This window comes from Nipponia nippon, unplaced genomic scaffold, assembly GCF_047370975.1.
Source record: "Nipponia nippon isolate SJK-2023a ecotype South Korea unplaced genomic scaffold, ASM4737097v1 scaffold_8, whole genome shotgun sequence".
NCBI classification, from domain to species: Eukaryota; Metazoa; Chordata; class Aves; order Pelecaniformes; family Threskiornithidae; genus Nipponia; species Nipponia nippon.
Genome location: NW_028262402.1, coordinates 49,516,463 through 49,536,476, shown reverse-complemented (window position 1 = coordinate 49,536,476; position 20,014 = coordinate 49,516,463). Strand labels below are relative to the sequence as shown.

The 20,014-nt window shown below is 39.5% G+C and overlaps 2 protein-coding genes across 8 annotated transcripts in view; one reads left to right on the top strand and one right to left on the bottom strand.

Annotated features, from left to right (window-relative positions):
* Positions 1–182: 182 nt before the first annotated feature.
* On the top strand, positions 183–19,504 carry GFM2 (GTP dependent ribosome recycling factor mitochondrial 2). 6 transcript variants are annotated; one of them, XM_087742770.1, is made up of 22 exons: positions 183–320; positions 730–788; positions 1,098–1,187; positions 1,738–1,822; positions 3,589–3,634; positions 4,646–4,743; positions 5,794–5,919; positions 6,314–6,402; positions 7,573–7,661; positions 7,909–7,969; positions 8,065–8,250; positions 11,050–11,130; positions 11,728–11,876; positions 12,388–12,528; positions 12,610–12,709; positions 13,513–13,702; positions 15,029–15,105; positions 15,607–15,745; positions 15,891–16,076; positions 17,550–17,665; positions 17,914–18,096; positions 18,543–19,504. In XM_087742770.1, the coding sequence occupies exons 3-22, from the start codon at positions 1,125–1,127 to the stop codon at positions 18,669–18,671; spliced, it is 2,334 nt and encodes a 777-aa protein (XP_087598896.1). In that variant the 5' UTR covers positions 183–320; positions 730–788; positions 1,098–1,124; the 3' UTR covers positions 18,672–19,504. The 6 variants fall into 6 exon arrangements, with proteins under 6 accessions (XP_087598896.1, XP_087598901.1, XP_087598897.1 ...); XM_087742775.1 differs by having other exon boundaries at positions 18,523–19,504; XM_087742771.1 differs by lacking the exon at positions 730–788.
* HEXB (hexosaminidase subunit beta) overlaps positions 16,159–20,014 on the bottom strand; it is a 21,592-nt gene continuing 17,736 nt past the window's right edge. Inside the window, exons 14-15 of one of the 2 annotated variants that reach the window (XM_087742778.1) lie at positions 19,722–19,832; positions 16,159–16,839 (exon numbers count right to left, since the gene is read on the bottom strand). In XM_087742778.1, the coding sequence (XP_087598904.1) occupies positions 19,769–19,832 (64 nt within the window). In that variant the 3' untranslated portion in view covers positions 16,159–16,839; positions 19,722–19,768. Of the gene's footprint in view, positions 16,840–19,636; positions 19,833–20,014 lie in introns of those variants that run through there. The other variant, XM_087742777.1, reaches the window with a different exon arrangement.

Sequence of the window (20,014 nt, the reverse complement as noted above, 5' to 3'; positions counted from 1 at the left end):
GAGGCGGCGGTCCGCGTCCCCCGAGGGCTATGCGCCCGACTTGGCGGGAGCGAAAAGAGGGAAAAAACAGAAGGGGAGAGGCCGGAGCGGCGCTTTTTGCCGCCTGGGTCGGACAGATCAGGGCGGAACGGCGGGAGCGCGGAACGTTAGGTTGCGGGGCTGGCGGGGAAAAGAAGAAGGAGCGCGCCTTCCTGCGGAATGGCGGCTGTCCCGGCCGGCGCCCGGGCTGTGCCCGCGGCGCAAGCCCAGGCTTGGCCTTGTTAAATCTCTTCGTCCGGGACAGACGATAGCGCGGGGGCCGGCGGAGTGACGTCCCAGCGGTTCGTAAGGCGGCGGGCAGGGCCGTGTCGGTTTGCGGAGCGCCGCCGGGGAGCGGCCGCCTGGGCCGCTGGCGGAGCTGGGCTCGGTGGGCTTGTGACGGGCAGTGCCAGGGCACCGCTCTCCTCCTGCTCCCCTGGTCAGCAAAGTGCAGCGGCTGCTCTAGCAGGCGGGTGTTTGGGTCGCGGGATGAGGGGGTGAGCCTGTATGCAAGCTTCTTTCCTTGTATTGTGAAACTCTCCCACGACGCATAAAGTCCCTGGAGCTGGCTATTGGTGTCTCCCTCAATAAGCAGCAGCCAGCCAGGAATGCTTCGGAAGCTTCTGCCCTTGGGCTTTGTGCCGTCGTCGTTTTGGCGATGCTTAAAAGCTCGTAGGAGCTAACAAATGCTTTTATTTCTGTTCCAAATAGGTACTTTTCCCTGCCCCCCTTCCTCCTTCAAGATCAGCAGAGCTATTTACACGTCACTGGTTGGTAACTGGTACTCTAGAGCTTACTTGAGCATGAGTGTCAACTCCGATGTCAATTTTTCTGGTTTACTGTTTGCAAATTGCTTTGAGGAATACGTTTAATGTTTGTGGGCATGCATTTATGCTGCATTTTTAAGGCTTAATAACATTATTTTTACAGATCTGGCACCAATTTAATCCACAAAGCAGTAACCTGAAAAACAGTTACCTGGTCTAACTTGAAAAGCAATTAAGTTTTGTGACTGATCTATGTGGAACTAGTATAGTTACCTGTTTCCTGACATAAGCATTTTGTGCTTATCCTGGCAGGGAACAGCTGTAGAGACAAGAGCAAGAATGTTGAGAATTATGAGGAAATTTTCGGTGAATGCATTGAAGTCATCAAGTTTCTGCAATGAGGTAAACTTTTTCCCAAATTTTCATACTTCTTCTGTGAGCAAAAGAAATACATGGGTTACTCTGAGTAAGCATTTTTTTGGTCTTTCCTTTAAAAATTGGTATCCAGAGTGCATAATTTCATGTTGGAATTGGGCTTCACATAAGTCAGAATGTAGAAATGGAATTTGTAATTTTTCCATAAACTTTTTTAGTTATCTGTAGTTTTGATTGCCTAACATTTGTCATTGTTAAATTTATATTATTTACACAAATAATAAGAAGTATTTAAAATATTGTGGCTACCGACAACGTTTGATGCTATTGTAGATTTTTACTGGACTGGCCAAATAATATTGAGGTTGGACTTGGTTTAAACCTCGGTGCTACCATCTTCGTGCTTCTGCTTCCAAATAGCTGGTATCTTGAGCTTATATAAATATCTAACAACAGTGTCAGTTCCTGTAGTTTTTTTTTTTTTTTAGTTTAGTTTTCTACAACTGGCAAAAATGTACCTACAAAGTAATTATTTATAATGATAAATATTCTATATGTTTTCTTTTTTTCTATTAAGCATGTGTATTTCAGGAAGACAAAAATGAGAGTCCTAAGTGTGACACAGCAGAAGTGCAGTCTGAGAAACTACAGTTCTCCACCAGGTATAAGTTCAAACTGTTTTTTTAATAGTAGGGATTACTTTAAAAATGAGTAGCATACTTTCTACTGTTTATAGAATTAGGCGTATGAAGCACAAACAGAGCAGTTAAAAGGTTGAAGGAACGAAAAGACGTGGTTTGTATTGCTGGTCTTTTCTCAGTAGGTGTATGGTATAAAGCCTTTAGAAAACAAGAAAAAGAAAAGATACAGATGTCTAAGAACTCAGGTCGCTTGTGAAGTGTGCTGGAACCCCTGTCCAGTTGCCTGAAGTATTAATTGGTTATCAAGTAACTGATGACAGCCAGCATGTAGACAAGGGGAGAAAGACAGGAATCTGATTAAATAGAAGTTTTAAGTTATCGTTAGTGTATTTTCTTTGCAGACTCAGGATAAAAGAGTAAAAATAAAATACTTGGAAACCAAAATTTCAATTAAAAGGAATTTTTGCCAGTTTTTGAGTAGCTGCACTGAGATTGAACGGAAATCAATTGATGTGAGGTAGTGTTGGGAGTCAGGGCTGCTTTTTCTACATCAAGATGGAGACAGAAGAAAATATTGGTAACTGGTGGGTAACCAACTTCTTTAAAAAATATTAATGAATTCAGCACTGTGTATTTTAGTAAAAGTCTTTAACCTGCAGTCACATACGTGAGAAGAAGACTTACTCTTCTCAGTCGATGTAGTCTCTGTTGCTGCGTATCACTGTTTCTATATATTTGTCTACGCGATGTCCTTGCTGGCTACTGTGTTTATCCCCAGTTTTGCTGTGCTGAATACCTCAATGTGTCATGTGGAGGCAGAGCTTCATTCCATACACAAGAAGATATCGTGCCTTAGACAAGCAAGAAATCGCAAACATACTAATGTGTTATTTTGTGGGTTATTTTAGAAACTGGAGGGAAAAAGGCAGTGTTATTTGGAGCTTTTATTTGGGGTGGGGTTGGTGGGTGGTGGTGAATTTCCAGCCTGCTCCCTTGCTTCTCCTAAGATCAGTCTTTCTCCTCATCGAAATGTTAATTTATAAGATGCCTCTTTAGTGTCTCTCTGATGAGAGGGATGATCTGTAGATGGTAAAGGAACATTAGTTTAAATATTGTTGTATTTTGTTTCGCCTATCAAAGATAAAGTAAAGTGCTAGGAAAGCGAGTTCCTGGAACACAAGTTAAATGGCTTGAGTACCTGAATTACAGATTCGTTTCATAAAAATTTAGCTTGGCAGCTTATTTTCCAGCTAAATAGGGTGTGAGAGAGGAAATATCTTTAATGAAAACAGGAATGCAAACTCTTCAGTCCCGTGTTTTCTTAACTTAGGTCAGTTTACATTTTCTCCCTGAGAATTATGCAGTCTAGCTTCAGTGTTTAAAGGAGAAATGGCTTTTGAAATTTGTCATCTAATAGCCAGTTCAGATGAATGTCAGCATTACAGTTGTCTTGAAATGTGGCATGTTTTGTTATTACTTCTACAGAGTAAGATTTTACTGTGCTGATGATGCTTTTTTGTGTTGGCTTTTTCCCATTGTTTCTAAATTACAAGTGTTGTGAAGTTTCTTTTTTTAAGAGAGGGAGAGGTATTTATTGAAAATTAAGTATGTATCTTTAGAAATTTGAGGTGGTAGAGATTACAGATTGTCATGATTTGTGGCTCTGATTTTTTTTTTTTAATAAGCTTTTTAGGAATTTTCTTAAGTATATTTGATTTTGCTAAAATCTATCATTTCTATGTTGGGGTCAGTCTTACAAATTGTTGCTTTGTTTCGTTTGTCTCCAGGAGATGTTAAGTCTCTGCGTTCTGTCATTAATCCTCATATATCCAGGTACGTCATCCTAGCTTATTTTTTGGATGTAACCGACAATCAGGGCAATTGATGTGATAAAAAGTCGTGGATTGTTGCTATGCCCATCGCATGCATAGTTCATGCGCCCATTCTAAACTAAAGTTAGTACTTCCGTACTTTTACCCTTCTGACATTTCAATATAGGGCAGTTGTTGGTGTCAGAGAGGTCTTGGACTGTCTCTTGCTCACATCATCAGAACTGAAACGGGGCTTTTGGGGATGCTCCAAATCCATGGTGGTTGCTGGGAGCTGAGCGAGGGGGAAGGGATGTCTCGGCAGCTAGACCACTGCTATATGGGGCAGGGCTGTATACTTTGTGTCCCTGGGATCACTCAGCCGTGTTAGATGGGGGCCTTCGTAAGGAGGGCAAGGTAATTAGGGGCTGAGCTGCCAAAGGAATGGCTTGGGGGTGAAGTTCCCTTGGAAGGCTACTTCTGTCCTGAGGTCAAATTCAGCTGGCATTAATGGTGAATATGGGGGCTATCGCAAGCCTGTGATGCCCAGAGCTACTGAAGCAGTTTTGGAAGCTACTGACGAGGTACTTCAGAAAGGAAGACTTGGCTGAACAGAATCAAGAACAACTTCATGGGAACTTGGATGCTAGATTTGGGGCATAAAGGGTATATGTGCAATGGATTGTTTCAGGCACCAGGGATTAGGGATTGGGATGCATGAGAGGGTGGAGAGGGGCTGCTTCTGTCTGTGGGGAGGGCAGATGGGTGAGGATGAGGCCAAGAAGTGGCCTTCCCCTGAACTGAAGCACGGAAACCTGTTCTAAAACTCTGGAGTACTACCGATCTGAAGAAGATCCACCATTTTAATACTAACATACTTCAGCATCAGAATGTTCGCTGTATCAGATACGCAACAGAGGAAAAATGTTACTCATCTGGTATGCTATTCTCAGTGAATATTACTTGTTTATATGAATAACAATATCACTGAATAAAAAAATTACCACAATAAAAGCAATGTTTTTGCTTTATGCAGAATCCGAAACATTGGCATTATGGCCCACATTGATGCAGGGAAAACTACGACAACAGAGAGAATGCTGTATTATTCTGGATACATAAGAACACTTGGAGGTTAGAAATACTTTTTGTATTTCAGTAGCTTTGAGAGATTTAATAGTATACAGTAACATGCAATGCAGTTAGAGGTTGCTGGTGGAGTACTTAGTGTAGAAGCCAGTTGTTCCAAAGTTGTGCTGCAATATAATGAAATTTTAATGCACATTCCATTATGTTCCAAGGCAGTTGTACTTTGAGAGATCATAGGTTCATATTTTTCTTTTATTGCATTATGTTTTGTTTGACATTTAGCTAGAGGTTCTCCTTGGTTTACTTGTTGTGCATTGGCCGTTCTGGTAAAGCTGTTTCTTCAGTTCTCTTTTGACCTGTAATAAACCAGGTTAACAAAAAGTAACCATTTCCTTTGAAAGCCATAGCACAGGAAGAATTCCTTGCTTCAACAACTCTCGCAGAATTCTTCAAGATTGAAAAGGTCACAGCAGCCTCCATTTGTGCTACTTTTTGACCTTAAAATTTAATTCCCTGTTCTCTACCGCGTATGAGAATGGTAAAAGATGTTAGGACTTGTGGAGTTGTTGAACTTGGTGGCCTGCTTGTTTACAAATGTGGAACTGCTTCTCTTTTTATTAAACATTAGAAAAAAAAATCACAAGCAAAACCCAACCTCTTACTTGTTTGGTTTGGTTTTTATTGTTTTGGTTTTTTTTAAGTTTAGTTTTAACTTTATTACCTTTTAATTAATACATTTTAAAATGTCAGTCACATTCCATACAGTGAATGCAGCCAGGTTTTTTAAAACTGTAGTTTGTTCATGATTTTGGACTTTGCTTTAGTTTGTAAGTTTCCATGGTGTTACTAGGATTAAGAACAACAAACAGGTTGTTGGAATTGCTTTTCTTTGACTTACAGAGCATTTGTTACCTGGAAAGGGAGCCTGGGTAAATTAGCTGACATGATAATTTTCTGAAAAAGGCTAGTTTTCATAGCTTATACATATATAAAAGGGACAGTATTTCCAAATCTTCCTTGGCATCTGTGCTCCAAGACAGTTTCAGCTTTTGAATTATTTACCTGCCCAACTGTAATCCTGCTTCCTGTTCACAGATGTTGATGATGGGGACACAGTGACAGATTTTATGGTACAAGAGCGAGAACGTGGTATTACCATTCAGTCTGCTGCTGTTACGTTTGACTGGAAGGACTACAGAATCAATCTGATTGACACCCCAGGTACTACGCTTGAGCAGTACTCATGTTATTAGGGGAGAGTAGATGAGGTGGGGTAGAAAGTAAGTCTTAGTTTTAAATATGGTGCAATATTTAATTGGTTTGTCTCAGTAAAAAGGCCTATATTGAGCTCTTTTCAGCTTTGGCTAATTGTTGTTTGCTGGTGCCTAATCTAGCGTGTTTGAAGTGAGCTCAGACATTTCCACACAAAATTGCTCTCAGTTCTAGGATTGCAATGTAAGAATCTTGTGTGTTTCAAGAACTGATGGGTGTACTTCTCTGCAAGTGAAGGCAGGGTTGTTTTGACATGATTTTAAAAAAAACTAAAAAAAATATAATGATCTGTTGACGTTGCCTGTTTGAATTATGATGGTATAAAAGGAAGATTATTTTTTAGGTCACGTGGACTTTACAGTGGAAGTTGAGCGTTGCTTGAGAGTCTTGGATGGAGCAGTAGCGGTGTTTGATGCTTCAGCTGGTGTTGAGGTAAAAATAATGGTAGATTATTTTTTTTTGTCTAATGACTTAAATCAGGCTGAAATAATAATAGTAGTACAGAGATATTGCTCTGTATTATCTCTTGTGATGCTTTGATCAAAATTCAGCTTCCTGAAGCTGAGCATTTAATACCAAGTCCTGTAATGTACAGGAATTTCCACGGTAATAAGGGGCAAATAAGTGGGGTTCCCACTGAAGGTATTGTTGCTGTCCTTCACAAATGTTGATTGAGGTGAATGCTTCTGCCTAGCTCCACCAATGGAAAGAAATGAATATCTGTTAATTTCTCATTTTCGGTTTTATGTAGAAAATGAGTAATTTTCAGCCAGAATTTCTCCCTCCCCAATGGCCTATTTAACATGCCCTTTGGGGCACGGTGCAGAAAAGGTGGAGGCAGGCTGGAATTTGTCTTTATAGCATGAGATGTTTGAGTAGTTCAGTCCTGTAGAGAAGTCGCATGTTGTGAAGTCACTGTGTTCCACAGGACAGACTTTTTTCCTAGATGGGGGATGAGGGAACTCTTGATCACTATGAGTCACACTATTTAACTTGCTGTTGGAAAGTATTTAGGTGCCATCATGTATGAACCTGAATTGAGTAACAGCCCCCAGCCCCAACAACAAAACAATTGAATCTGCTTGCATTTTTTCTAAAACGGTAGGAAATTCTTGCATTATTTCCATGTATTGGTAAGAAACTGCTTCTCAGTCTGAACTGATTTTCATATATACCTGTATAAATTTTCAAATAAAAATGCATATCATAAATGGCTCAGCAGTGCACAAATTACTAGCAAAACCACAGTAGTTTTTAGCGTTGATGTGCAGCCACAGAAATGCTTGCCTGTGTGTGTAAGTAACTTGGCAATAAAGTCTTAAGTGTCTACTGAGTTTTTTTCCCCGTATATATCCCCTATAAAGCTTGGTTTCTCTCTGTGTTCCCTTGCCCATATGCCTGTGTGCCCTTAGTGGAGGAGGGGGAATGATGACAGCTGAGAGACGAGATGAGACAAAGCTGCTTGTGGAGTTAATCTGTGCTGCTAGATACGGGACCGTCGCAACACATTCAGCTCAGTTCCCTTCTGTACTTTGAACTCGGTCCCTCAGCGGTATTGGGGAGGTATCAGCACTAATGTTTCCATTTTGTCTTTTGCTTTAGGCCCAGACTCTGACAGTGTGGAGACAAGCGGACAAACATCAGATCCCACGGATTTGCTTTTTGAACAAGATGGACAAAAACAGGGCAAGGTATTTAAACAGCTATTTTAATCATTGCTAAACACCTTGTAAGAGAATGTATCTAATCAAGTTAAAGTTCTTCTGTTAAGCATAGAGGAAGCCAATTATGTTAATACTTGCTACATGCATCTTTGATTATGCAGATGCATATTTTTGTGTAATTGTAGGAGTAATTTTTGCAGTAAATAAGGAATGGTAAACCTATTTTACCGTGTCATTAAGTTTTGTGTAACTTAGTATCTGTTTTTTTATATAGTTTTACATATGCTGTTGAGAGTATCAAGCAAAAATTGAAGACAAAACCTTTGCTTTTACAGGTAAGCTTAGAAATTAAATGTTTATTTGCTTTCTTTCGAATGGAACTCCTTTCTTAATTTTTTGCAGCTGTCTAAAATCTCCACTCTGTTTGCAGTTGCCCATTGGGGAAGCCAAGACCTTCAGAGGACTGGTGGATGTAGTGACTAAGGAACAAATCATTTGGAAACCTACTTCTGATTTGGATGATGGAAAAAATTTTGAGCAAAAGCTGCTGCTGGAGGCTGATGATCCCAACCTGTTCCAAGAAGTCCAGGATGCCAGAAGTACCTTAATAGAACAAGTAAAGTTCTAAAGTAAATACGTAATATATTTAAAACCATTATTTAGAACAGTAGAAAAAATAGGCTCTGGAGGTGTCTGGTGCAGTGACCTGCTGAAAGCAGGGCTAACTACAGCATTAGATCAGGTTGCTCAGGCCTTTTCAGTTGATTTTTCAAGTCTCTAAGGATGGAGATCACAATCTGTCTAGGCAGCCTGTCCTAGTGCTTGATCGTCCTTGTAGTGAAACATTATTTCTTTTTGTCCAACGGGAATTTACCCTGTTGCAACCTGCAACAGTGCCGCTTGTCCTTTCCTTGTGTACCTCTGAGAAGAATCTGGCTCTATTTTCCCTGAAGCACACCCACCACCACCACCACCACCACCATTTCAAGTAGTAAGAGACAGCATTGGCATCCTCCCTTAGCCTCTCCAAGTTAGACAGACCCATCTCTCTGGGCTTCCAGGTGCCCGTCAACCACCTTAGTGGTTTTCCATTGGACTTCCCACAGTTTGTCAGTCTCTTTTGTCCTGGGGAACCTAAAAGCAGACAGTGTTTTAGATGCAGCTTCACAAGTGCATGATAGAGAGTACTAACCACTTGCCCTGGTCCACTGGCTGTGCTCTTGCAGATGCAGCCCCGTATGCAGTTTGCCTTTGTCACTGGAAGGGGACACTGCTGACTCATGCTTGCTTGTCCAGCAGGACCTGCTGGTTGACTTCTGCAGAGCTGTTTCCTAACTGGTTGATCCCCACTCTGTATCAGCGCATGGCTTTGTTCTATCCCAGGTGCAAGATTCTGCATTTGTCCTTATTGAACTAATTTCAAGTTTTCTTCAGTTCCTTTCCATCTGTCAAAGATGCTTAATGCATGTTGGAAATGTTAATACGTGATGGGAAAACATGCTGAATATAGAGACTTGGACTCCCTGCCTGTACACTAGATGCATAAAATGGAAAGTACTCTCTGCTTTATAAATAGGGAACTGAAGAAAGCAGACAGGATAAGGTTTAGTATTCAGCTGGCTAACATGGCATCTTGTAGTGTCTTAGATGCCAAAAGATACTTGGGACATTCACGTGAGGCCTGGCAGATGTGACTCAGAACCTACAGGATATCCATGCCCTTCTGGAGTGGCAGCTAGAAGCTGGATGGGGTGTTGCAGGCTGGTCAAAATGGCACTAAATACTGTGTTAGAGGCAGCTGAATCCCACTATAAGTCTTACTCCAGATCCATCCAAAAAGTCCATGGGAGAGATGAGAAAAGAACACCATAAATATTTCTTTAACATAAATTGTCATAGTGTGAAGCTAAGAAAGATAATAGAAACTTGATCTAGCTGCTACCAGGTTTTGCACAATTGACAGTTTAGAAGGGGTGAAGAATGGAAGAATTAATGGGAGTAAAAAAATAATTTGCCTGTTGAGCAGTACAGAACGTTTGAAATAGTTTGTCCAGAGTGTTTTTCTTCTCCCCTCAGCTGGCATTTTAAGGTCCCACATTATTTTGTGTAATTTATATAATCATATTGGAAGAGTTGGTTGTACTTGAGACACTCTAAGCAAGTCGTCTCTCCAAGTAAAAAGGTGTGGTAGTGATTACATTTGAATGCATACTTTTGTAAGGAAAAATATGGGAGTTTAACGATGTTTATCTCAGATATCGATCCATTTTGCTGGAAAGGCTGCCCCCCGTACTACTTTGAATAACATTGTTCAAGTGTGTAGAGAGATCTCGCTAGGCTTTCAGTTTTCTTTGAAACATCAGAATTGGAGAGATCCATTTTATATTGCTCTGACTTCAGTAAAACACATACACAATCTGGTTTTCAAAATTTGCAGGTTTTAAGTGGGGGTGTTATTACTCAGCATCTTATCTTAAGAAATATATTGTTAGCTAGAAATCTTTGTAAAAATGATGTTGGGGGTTTTTTCCTTTGGTTTCTAGGCCCTTCCTGAAACAGGACGGGATGGACCAGTAGTGTGACAATTGAGATAACCTTGTGTTTGTAAAATACTTTTTTGTATGTTTTCTCTCCTATTAATAGTCCTCATCAGAAACACTGTAAAATTTAGTAGTTCGAACACCAGCCATCTTGCATGCTTTGCTTTCACTTAATTAAATGAATGCTTTCCTTCATCTCTCCTGTTTTAACTATTAGCTTGATTAGACTTCTATTTGCTTATCAAGGATGCATTTCAGTATTTGGCCAATTGCTATCGTAGCCACTAGAGGGGGCAAAGTGCCTTCCTGCACTTCAGGTGTCCCGAGTCTATGAGCGTGCAACGGTATCTGTGAGACGAGGTTTAAAGCGTCGTTAACTTATTTGTCAAGCTAAGTGGTACAGTTCGAAAGCACAGATGACCTCTTGGACCTACAAGCCTTTGCCATGAGGAAGGTCACAATGCCTGAAGGCTTGTCTGTTTTTTCCAGCTGTATATCTGTTGGCTCGCAAGGGTTACTCACTGCTTACTTCAGACTTTGCCTTGTTTGCAGATCTGAAATACATTCAGTTATACCCTTCATGGTTGTCCCTGTATGGCTGCAGGCTTTTTCAGTTTCAGGGAGAAGTACAAGCATTCTCTCTCCCGCTCATATTTTGCCTGGCAGCAGCTTTATGAGTTAATTTTCCCCACCCCCACCCCATCCTTTCTCAAAACCTTCATTTCCGTAATTTTCTGTGGCTTGAGTTCATGATCTCTGATGTCTTTAAAGGCTTTGTTCCTGCTCTGTTTAGCTGTATTTCCTCAATAATTAAGATTTGTGACTTATCGGTGAAACTGCTATATGCCAAATAATAAAGAACTGTTCTGTTGAAGGTTGCAGATCTGGATGATGAATTTGCTGAATTGGTTCTAGGAGAATATAGTGAAAATTTTGACTTAATACCAGCTGACAAGGTAATTTTTACATTTCATTATTTATAAACAAGCTTTTACTAGCTGTTATTCTGAAGGGCTGGGTTTTTCTTCCTTTGGCACATGCAGATTATGATTTTGCAGATGTTCCTTGTTGAGGAAGGTTTTGTTTGTTTCTTTGTTTGTTTTTAAATTAGGCTGCTGCAAAAGTGTTTAGGGAAAGGCGAATGGAATTTCCAGGTAGAGTCCATGCAGTTTGTGTCTGAGCTGCTGATTCTTACCAACAAAAGTAGCATCCCAACCACTGTGAATTGGTTGGATCTTTGACACTGCGTGTTGGAAGTGGTGAGGTACAACATTCTGAATTAAAAGGACTGTTAGAAAAAGAACAAGAACAGTGGCAGATCTGCATGAGATGTTTAGAAATCTTAAAAGCAGTGTCTTTTATTTTAGCATCTAAACATTTGGGTTTATGGTTTGGATCTCATTAAAAGCAGTGAAAGGAGTTGGGATGCGTGATGTTATATTTGCAAACATACTTAACTTTTGGGGATTTGTTAGCAATATCTGATAGCTGGAATGCCATTTAAGGATAAATTGTAGTTCACATGTTAACAGAAAAGAATTCTTTTTTTGCAGTTACGGTCTGCTATCCGCAGAGTCACGCTAGCTCAGAAAGCGGTACCTGTACTCTGTGGCAGTGCACTGAAGAACAAAGGAGTGCAGCCATTACTGGATGCTGTTACTATGTACTTGCCTGCACCTAATGAGCGTTCATATGAGTTTCTGTAAGTACAAGGAGAAAAGGAGGCTGAGGAAAAATAAGTAGGAAAGGATAAAAGGAGAAAATGAAAAATATCAACAAAGCATTCATATCTTTAAAAATGTTTACTGTTTTTAGGTATTAAATAACAGTAAACATGTACAGACATAAAAATACACTTGAGTACTGAACCTGCTTTGGTCAGTTCAACTGGAATTGTATGCATTTGTCTCCAGTTGTCAAACTTGTGCTTTAGAGTTCAGATTTTTAATCTGAGGATATTGCCATTTTACAAAATTGGGTCTAGGGATCATCTCTAGTACTGGCTGAGCCACATGACATCTTACATATCCTACCGGACCTGGAACTGCTTAGGTTAATATTTTTTGGTATAAATTATGACTTTTAAAAATCTGCCTCTATTAATATTACAATAAGAAACATATTGCTTCTTATATGAGTGGAAATCTAAGTAAATGTGAGTTTGAGTGGTTAATCCTACAAGTATGCTTTTTGTTGTGCTTTTTATTTTGCAGACAATGGTACAAGGATGACCTGTGTGCCCTAGCGTTTAAAGTTCTCCATGATAAATGTCGTGGACCACTGGTTTTTGTTCGCGTTTACTCAGGTTCACTGAAACCTCAATCAGCTGTATATAATATTAACAAAAGTTGCACGTGAGTAAGCTAGAGGTGTGGTTTAGTGTAGCATTGGAATGTCTGTTAAAGTCCTGAGTAATTCAAGAATTTCATTTTCAGAGAGAGAATGAGCCGGCTGCTCCTGCCTTTTGCTGATCAGCAAATTGAAATACCATCACTAATGCCTGGCAACATTGCCCTTACTGTTGGGTTAAAACAGGTAACGGAAAATACTGATTCTATAACGGAGCTTGTTTCACTAGTGTGCTTTCTACTTCTATGGTATTGTATGTCAGATGTGTTCTTGATTGTTGTAACATATGTAAACTTGCATTATTTGAAGTACATGTACTTCCTCCTAAAATGAAATATTACAATGTACAAATGTCAGTAATTTACCTGGGGAGATGCAGTGCTGATTACATGGAAAGGATTGAAACCTGAAGGTGTATTTTAGTAGGGTTCTGAGCTTGTATTTATATTGTAACTCTTAAATACAATGTAATGCCATAGAGAGACCTCCTATGGGGAAGGAGAGGGATGTTCCAAATGAGTTACCCAAAAGCAACAGTTTAACTTAAAGTTCAAATAAGTTTGTTTTATGCTTGCTTCTATTAGTTTACTAATTCAGTGTTTATTGTTTGAACAGGCTGCATAGATCTCATTTGCACAGATTTTCTAAAATGTAACCAATTTTGGCATGCATAAGCAAATTTTCCTTTACTAATATTGTTCTTTGTGGCTTTATATCTTGTAAGTTACATTTAAAATGCAGTGAACTGGACAAAGAAATGTTAGTCTGAATTCGAGGACAATTTTTCCTCTTCCAGATCATTTTAGTTATTTGAAGAGAGAAGTTACAGTAATTGTTTATAAATAAGTAAGTAAGTGGAGTTTAGCACAAGTGGTTTTGAGAAAGAGAAATGGTAAGGGTTTGTGGGTTTTGTTTTTTTGGTTTCTTTTTTCATATCATATTTTTCTCCCCCTCCTGTGTCTTGTGGGTCACTGGGTGTTGATCTATAGAGTGCCACTGGAGATACCATAGTGTCATCAAAGGCTTCAGCAGTAGCTGCAGCACGCCGAGCTGGAAGGGATGCTGGGGGAGAGAAAAGGTCTACCAGTGACGTAGAGAGCCTTCTGCTGGCAGGAGTTGAGATCCCTGACCCTGTCTTCTTCTGTACAATTGAACCTCCTTCAATGGCCAAACAACAAGGTACAGTGTAGCTGCCTAAGAATATAAGATATTCTACAAACAAGATACTCAAGAGTAAGCATATTCTCCTATGTAAGAAACGGTGCTCGTCCCCAGTCCGTGCACATCTGGTTGACATGAGTGAGGTGCACAAATTTATCCGTCAGTGATCTAGTAAGGCCCTTTTTGGTGTTTTGCACACCAAGTGATATACTTTAGATTGTGGTTGTCAGTATCCTTTGCTTTTACTACATCAAGCAGTACTACTAGTAGTACTTTTCTAGGTTTTGTGCCTAGAAAAGTAGTGGATCTTCATTTTGAAAGGAGAGATGAAGGCACTTTCATTTCCTGCTGTTGTGCTTAGTTTTGCTGCAGTCACACTGGTGTGCTGTACATAGTGTCCTGAGTTCAGATAACCTTGAAACGTGTTTTTTTCTTTCAGTCAGCATTCGCAGTTTTACTCTGTGGTGTAAAGTCTTCAGTTACCAAGACTTCTGTGGGTCTAGTTAGGGTTTGCCCATGCAGCGTGACCTGTAATCTTACTGCCTTTCCCAAGAATCTGTACCAGAGAACTGGGTTTCATTTGACTCTTTTTGGAAATACATCCTTTAAATGCTGTGTTTTCATTCCAACAAAGCTGAGCTTGGTTGGGGGTGAAGGGGAGGAAGGAGAAGTACCAGTGTAGTATGATGAAGTGGAGCAAGGTAGAATGCAGGTTTGGAGCAATATGTCTGCAGGGTGAGCCACTGGGTTGCAAGGTGTTCCTGGTTTTGGCTTTTTTTTGGTTTTGTTTTGTTTTTTTTTTCCCCAAAGACTGTAAGATAGAGAAATACAGTCTTAGCTGTGAGTTTATCATTCGGTAGCTGCTTTCCCATACCTGCCTTCCTCAGCAGTTAAGATAATGTGGAATCAGAAAAAAATAATTTGCATTTGAACCTTTTCGTGTTGAACTCATCTTGAAATATTTAGGCAAATCACATGAGAGTTAGTTGACAATTCTTCTTATCTGTAAAAAGGGAGCAGTAATTTTTACTGACTTGATGACGCACTTACAGGTTCCATTCTGTCTTCACGCAAGTACAAAATATCACTCTGAAAATCGTATTTTTAATAATTAAATTAAAGCACTCTGTAGCCTGCAGTTAATTTGTTGGAGAGAATCAGAAGTTGCAAGTTGCTTGTAATTCGAGTTGACTTTGTTTGCCAAAGTCTATGCTTTTCTAGGGTCCTTTTGATTCCTTCTGAAAATAACATTTGACCTTATGAGGAAAGTGATGTTTAGACATTCATAGTGATTCTCTAATTACTGAAGTCTCTTTAGATATCATGTTTCATATTTATGTACAGACTTGGATAACGCATTGAGCTGCCTTCAGCGTGAAGATCCAAGTTTAAAAGTGAAGCTAGATCCTGACACAGGACAAGTAAGATGAATCTTCTATTGCTCACCTTATAACCAAGCTTTATTTTAGAACTGTCAAGACCACCCTTCAGTTAGTTCATTTGCATATTGAGATCTTGAATAAAAAGAACTCTCTAAATGTTCGTATCATATATGTACAAAGTTCTGTGCATCAAACTAAAATGGAGCCTTTGCACTTGGGCTTTGCAGAGTAGAGGAAGTCATCCTGTGCTGTGCATGTTTTTGACAGTTCTGTATTTTAAAAAGTTTGAATTACATAGTCTTTAAGATAATGGAAGATGAGCTTTTTTTATAGTGGTCACAGTAGTGGTAATTACCCTCTCACTTATATGGTGTTTATGTCAGATAACCTAAAGCAGTCCTGTTTTGTCTCTAGGCTCCTTAGAATTTGAAGTATTTCTAAGAGACTGTTAAGAGCAGGCAAGTCCGTGTCTAAACAGTTTGTATTAAAACCTGAGTTTTGCATGTTTTTCCTCTTCTTTCTTAACTCTCGTCTTACTAGACTATTCTCTGTGGCATGGGAGAACTACACATAGAGATCATTCATGACCGAATCAAACGTGAATATGGAATTGAGACTTATTTGGGACCTCTTCAAATAGCATACAGAGAAACCATCCTAAATGCTGCCCAAGCGACAGGTAAAATGAGTGAATGGAAGGAATGTCTTGTTCCTGGTTTTGTAGCTTGATTTACTTTGGGTGATCTTACAAGTAACTTTCAGATGAATTTATGTAGTAGTTTTTTTTCCAAATGGTTGTTTTGCCTTTTTTTTTTTTCCTGCAGATATATTGGACAAAACAGTAGGAGATAAACGACACTTTGTAACTGCAGAGTTAGAGGTTAGGCCCAGGTTAGGGGAGAGAGCAACGACAAAACCTGTCATCGGGTATGCTGCGAGTGTCATTGAAGTGCTACCCAAAGAACTCCAAGAAGCTATAGAAAATGGAATCACAAATTCATGCATTCAAGGTAAAGGAAGTGCTATGACAACTATACTGGTCTAACATTTCTGTAAGAAGCAATTTAATATGTTTCTAGGAGGTAAAACTCCTTGGTAGCCTGAAAATTAAAAGCTAGTACATATTAACTGTAGATGCAAGAGAACATTCTGAAATTTCCTTAACTACAAAAATTGCCGAACACTCCTTTCCCTATGCCAGGAATGGGAGTCAGCATGCCTTTGGTTTCAAGGTTGATTTCTTCTCAGTCACTCAACAGTGAGCTTGGGGTTCTTTTGGTTTGCTTTTTAATCTGCTATAAGAGATAAGGCATTTACTCAATGACATCACATAAACCACAGTGATGTGACAGAAGTGGTTTCGGAAACCAACAGGTACATACTGCACTTCTATTAGAGTTACTGATGGGTTTTTTTGGACTTTCAAATATGTTAAATTCATGAAAGTATATAAAAAGACTTACCTAAGTGCAAAGTATAGGCTTTCCAAAGGACTAAAAGCATCCTTTACGTTTGATTAAAAATAGGAAGTATTTAATAACCTGTGGCCAAAGAATTCTCCCTTACATTAAAATTAACAGGCAGTGGATTGATAAATGAGAATTACTCTAGAAGCAGCAGCACGAGGTGTTTTTTCCATGTTGCTTTGTGGAGTTGGAAAGCATCTCATCTCTGGCTGTGGAATACCTCTTGACTGTGTGCTTTCTTCATGGTCCTTGAAGACACTTCAGAACTGAGCTGTCTCCAGCCTAAAATTCATGCCCTTAATTGCTTCTAAAATAAATAAATAAATAAATAAATAAATAAATAAATAAGGCCATGTTCTGTGTAGGGGAAAAAAGTGATGTGTTTTTTCTCAGATGTGGTTCAGGCCTCCCATCCAGTCCCAGTCTAATACGGTTTTTGGTTTGGTTGAGATAACCTGCCTTGGACATGAGATGTGGTTCATCCCTTCATCCCTCCCTCAGGAAATTGCGTTAGCCCTGCGGTTTTGGTAGTGGGTTAGTGTCAGGCTTTGCTGTGATCACATTGTTTTGAAAAGGAAAATACAGAAGATATTCTGGCTTCTGGTTAAAGAAAAGGTTTCACTGCTTTTTCAAATGAGATCTTGTTTCAATAGACAAGTTTTAGATATTACAATGTATTAAAAAAGTAACTTCATTTTTGGGAATGGTTGTGCGGATGAGCACACTCGGGAACTTGTGGTTCTGAAAATTATCTGTTCTTTTGCTAAAGAGAGTAAGAAAGTGTAAGTAAGTCTGCATTCCTTTGTCTCTTTTGGCAAAGCTACGTGATGACAAAAATCACAAAATGAGGAACAAGACCAGTAGTCGTGCCCTTGGGGGGAGGAAGGGGAAGGAGAGGGGAAAGAGGAAAGTGAGAAGCTCCAAATTAATCCTGAAACTTTTTGCATGTGTCTTAATATTCTGGAAAACAAATGTGCTTTTTTTTCTTTTTCTCTCTCTCCCCCCGCCCCCGCCCAGGACCTTTGCTTGGATTCCCAGTTCAGGATATAGATGTGACAGTGCAATCACTGACGGTGCATCCTGACACCTCCCACACGATGATATCAGCCTGTGTCTCCCGTTGCATGCAAAAGGTACAGTGAAACTGTAAGCTGCTGTAGAACACAGTAGCATGATATACTACTGGGAAAACATATGTGTATCAAGATCTGGTAACTGTTCTTCTCTGACAGTGTAATGCCCTCGCTGGGGAGTTTATAGCTTTTGGAAGTAGAGAATTTGAGAGGCAGTGTTAGCTTGAGTTATGTAAGTACTTATTATGTCAATTTTCTGCGGGGAAAAAAAAAAGGAGTCAACATAACTCTCCCTGCCTTCCATGTAGGCTTTGAAAAAAGCTGGTATACAAATACTGGAGCCCCTGATGAACCTAGAAATCACAGTAAGCGAAGATCATCTCAGCGCAGCACTCGCTGACCTTGCACAGCGGAGAGGTAGTATTCAGGAAATCCAGAGTCGTCAAGATAACAGAGTTGTGGTTGCTGCTGTTCCACTAGCAGAAATGATGGTATGTGATTATCTTATTAATCGTAAAATGCAAATCTGATCTTTTTTTTACATGCTTAAAAACAATTAGGCTCCAGTGTACTTTTCCTGTTGTTATGGATGAATAAGTTTGGAATGGATGTCTTTTATTGTATTTTAATTATTGAAGGTCTGAAGCAAGTGCCCACAAATCTAGTGGTTTTGTGCCTGATTCAGATTTGTTAAACCAGCATGTTTTCAACTGTAAGTCAGACAAGTAGTAAATACTACTAAAACAGGTTTTACAGAGAATAGTTTTTTAAAAACTGTATTATCAGGTTGACTCATGCAGGTATTGCACTTTTAATACAGTAATATTAAAAAACTAACTTCTGACTCTGTCTCTTTCTGAGACCTAAGCAGCTCTCTGTGCTAACTTATCTTCCCTTTATCCTAAATTGAGTGACAGGTGTTGTCCATTTTGTGCAGGGCTACTCAACAGTTCTGCGTTCTCTAACATCAGGCTCAGCAACCTTCACTTTGGAGCTTGCCAGTTATCAAGCCCTGAACAGTCAAGAGCAAAGTGCACTTCTTCAGAGGAGGATGGGGTTGGTGTGATCACTTTACTCTGTAGAACAATAAAGATACCTTCTACCCTCCCTGTTAAGTACTTTCAGGAGCCTATTTATGTACACCACTGTGTTCTTTGGGGACCAACTGGTTGTGGTAAATGATGAAATAAGCTGTATGAGCAGACTGTGCTTTTACCTGTCCAAGGGAAGGTTCAAGAGACTGTGTTCTTTGGCACACCCTTGTAATTGCAAAGCAGCTGAACCAGAGATGCAACCACAATTTGCTGCTTTGGAAACTCTTATCTTACAGATGTCTGCAATAAGTGATGCAAATCCTGTTCACAGAAATGAGCACTAAGTGCACTTTCATGTGCTACTAGGACTGTTTCTTACTTTAGTAAGCAAAGTTTGTGAAGCTTATGTCTATAAATGAAATATCTTTACAGTTTTGGCAATCTGTATCTTGAGTTGTTTTCAGCTGAATAAAAGAATATGGTTAATAAGCATTTTCAGCTGTACAACTCTAAGTATTACTTCCTGTCCTGTTAGAAACCAGTTTGAACCAGAGTTCAGGACTGGATGTAACTTCTACCTGAGTTTGCTTTGGCAAATAAGTGGAGTGGATGCTTCTGCAAATTGAGCGAGATCTGCGCAAAAAAATACAAGAAAGGCAGAGTTCTCCCAGGACAGTGATCCCTACCTACCACCTTGGAGTATGTTGAGGGAGGATTTTTTTTGACCTTTAGGAATGAGTGATTTAAGCTGTAATGGTTCTGATTTGCTATGTGTTAAAAATCAGTCGAATTTGCAATTATCTGGTTACATAGAAAAGTGACAAATGATAAGATACTTTGAAATAAAAAGATAGTTTGCGCTTTATTTAAATAGTGTCTTCGCTTTATTTTCCCTCAACTTTAGAATGTAAGGAAACTGGAAGTGGTTAACTCCATGGTATCAAGTTTCAGGATTTCACAGTGAAGAATCCCCATTTCTAATGAAAGCTAAAACCCATCACTTTTACTCCAACATTTTATTTTAAAAGTGAAAATTCTAAGTCTCCCTTCAAATATCAAACTGCATATATATATATTCATACCCCATACAGAGGCACTTCAGGTTGTTGACTAGAAGTCTTTGCAGCAGTTACTGCCCTCTTGCTTCATGGGCACAGTATCCAACAAACACAGGTTCGGCTGCTATGCCACGGCTGTTAAAATAAAGTAGAATGTGTATGATTATAATCAAACAACTGGCTGGTGCCAAAGATACTGGCACTCTATTTTAATCTTTGTGTAAACAAAACTACTTCTAAGAAATAACAGATGGCCTATTTAGGGAGTGAAACAGGGCCCTATTCTACCATCGATTGTACTCAAGTACAGTTCTCTG

Coding starts and splice junctions, on each gene's coding strand:
- GFM2 (XM_087742771.1), top strand. CDS start 1,125: ATGTTGAGAATTATGAGGAAATTTTCGGTGAATGCATTGAAGTCATCA. Junction 7,970..8,064: donor CAAAACCTTTGCTTTTACAG/GTAAGCTTAGAA, acceptor CTCTGTTTGCAG/TTGCCCATTGGGGAAGCCAA. Junction 15,106..15,606: donor TAGATCCTGACACAGGACAA/GTAAGATGAATC, acceptor TCGTCTTACTAG/ACTATTCTCTGTGGCATGGG.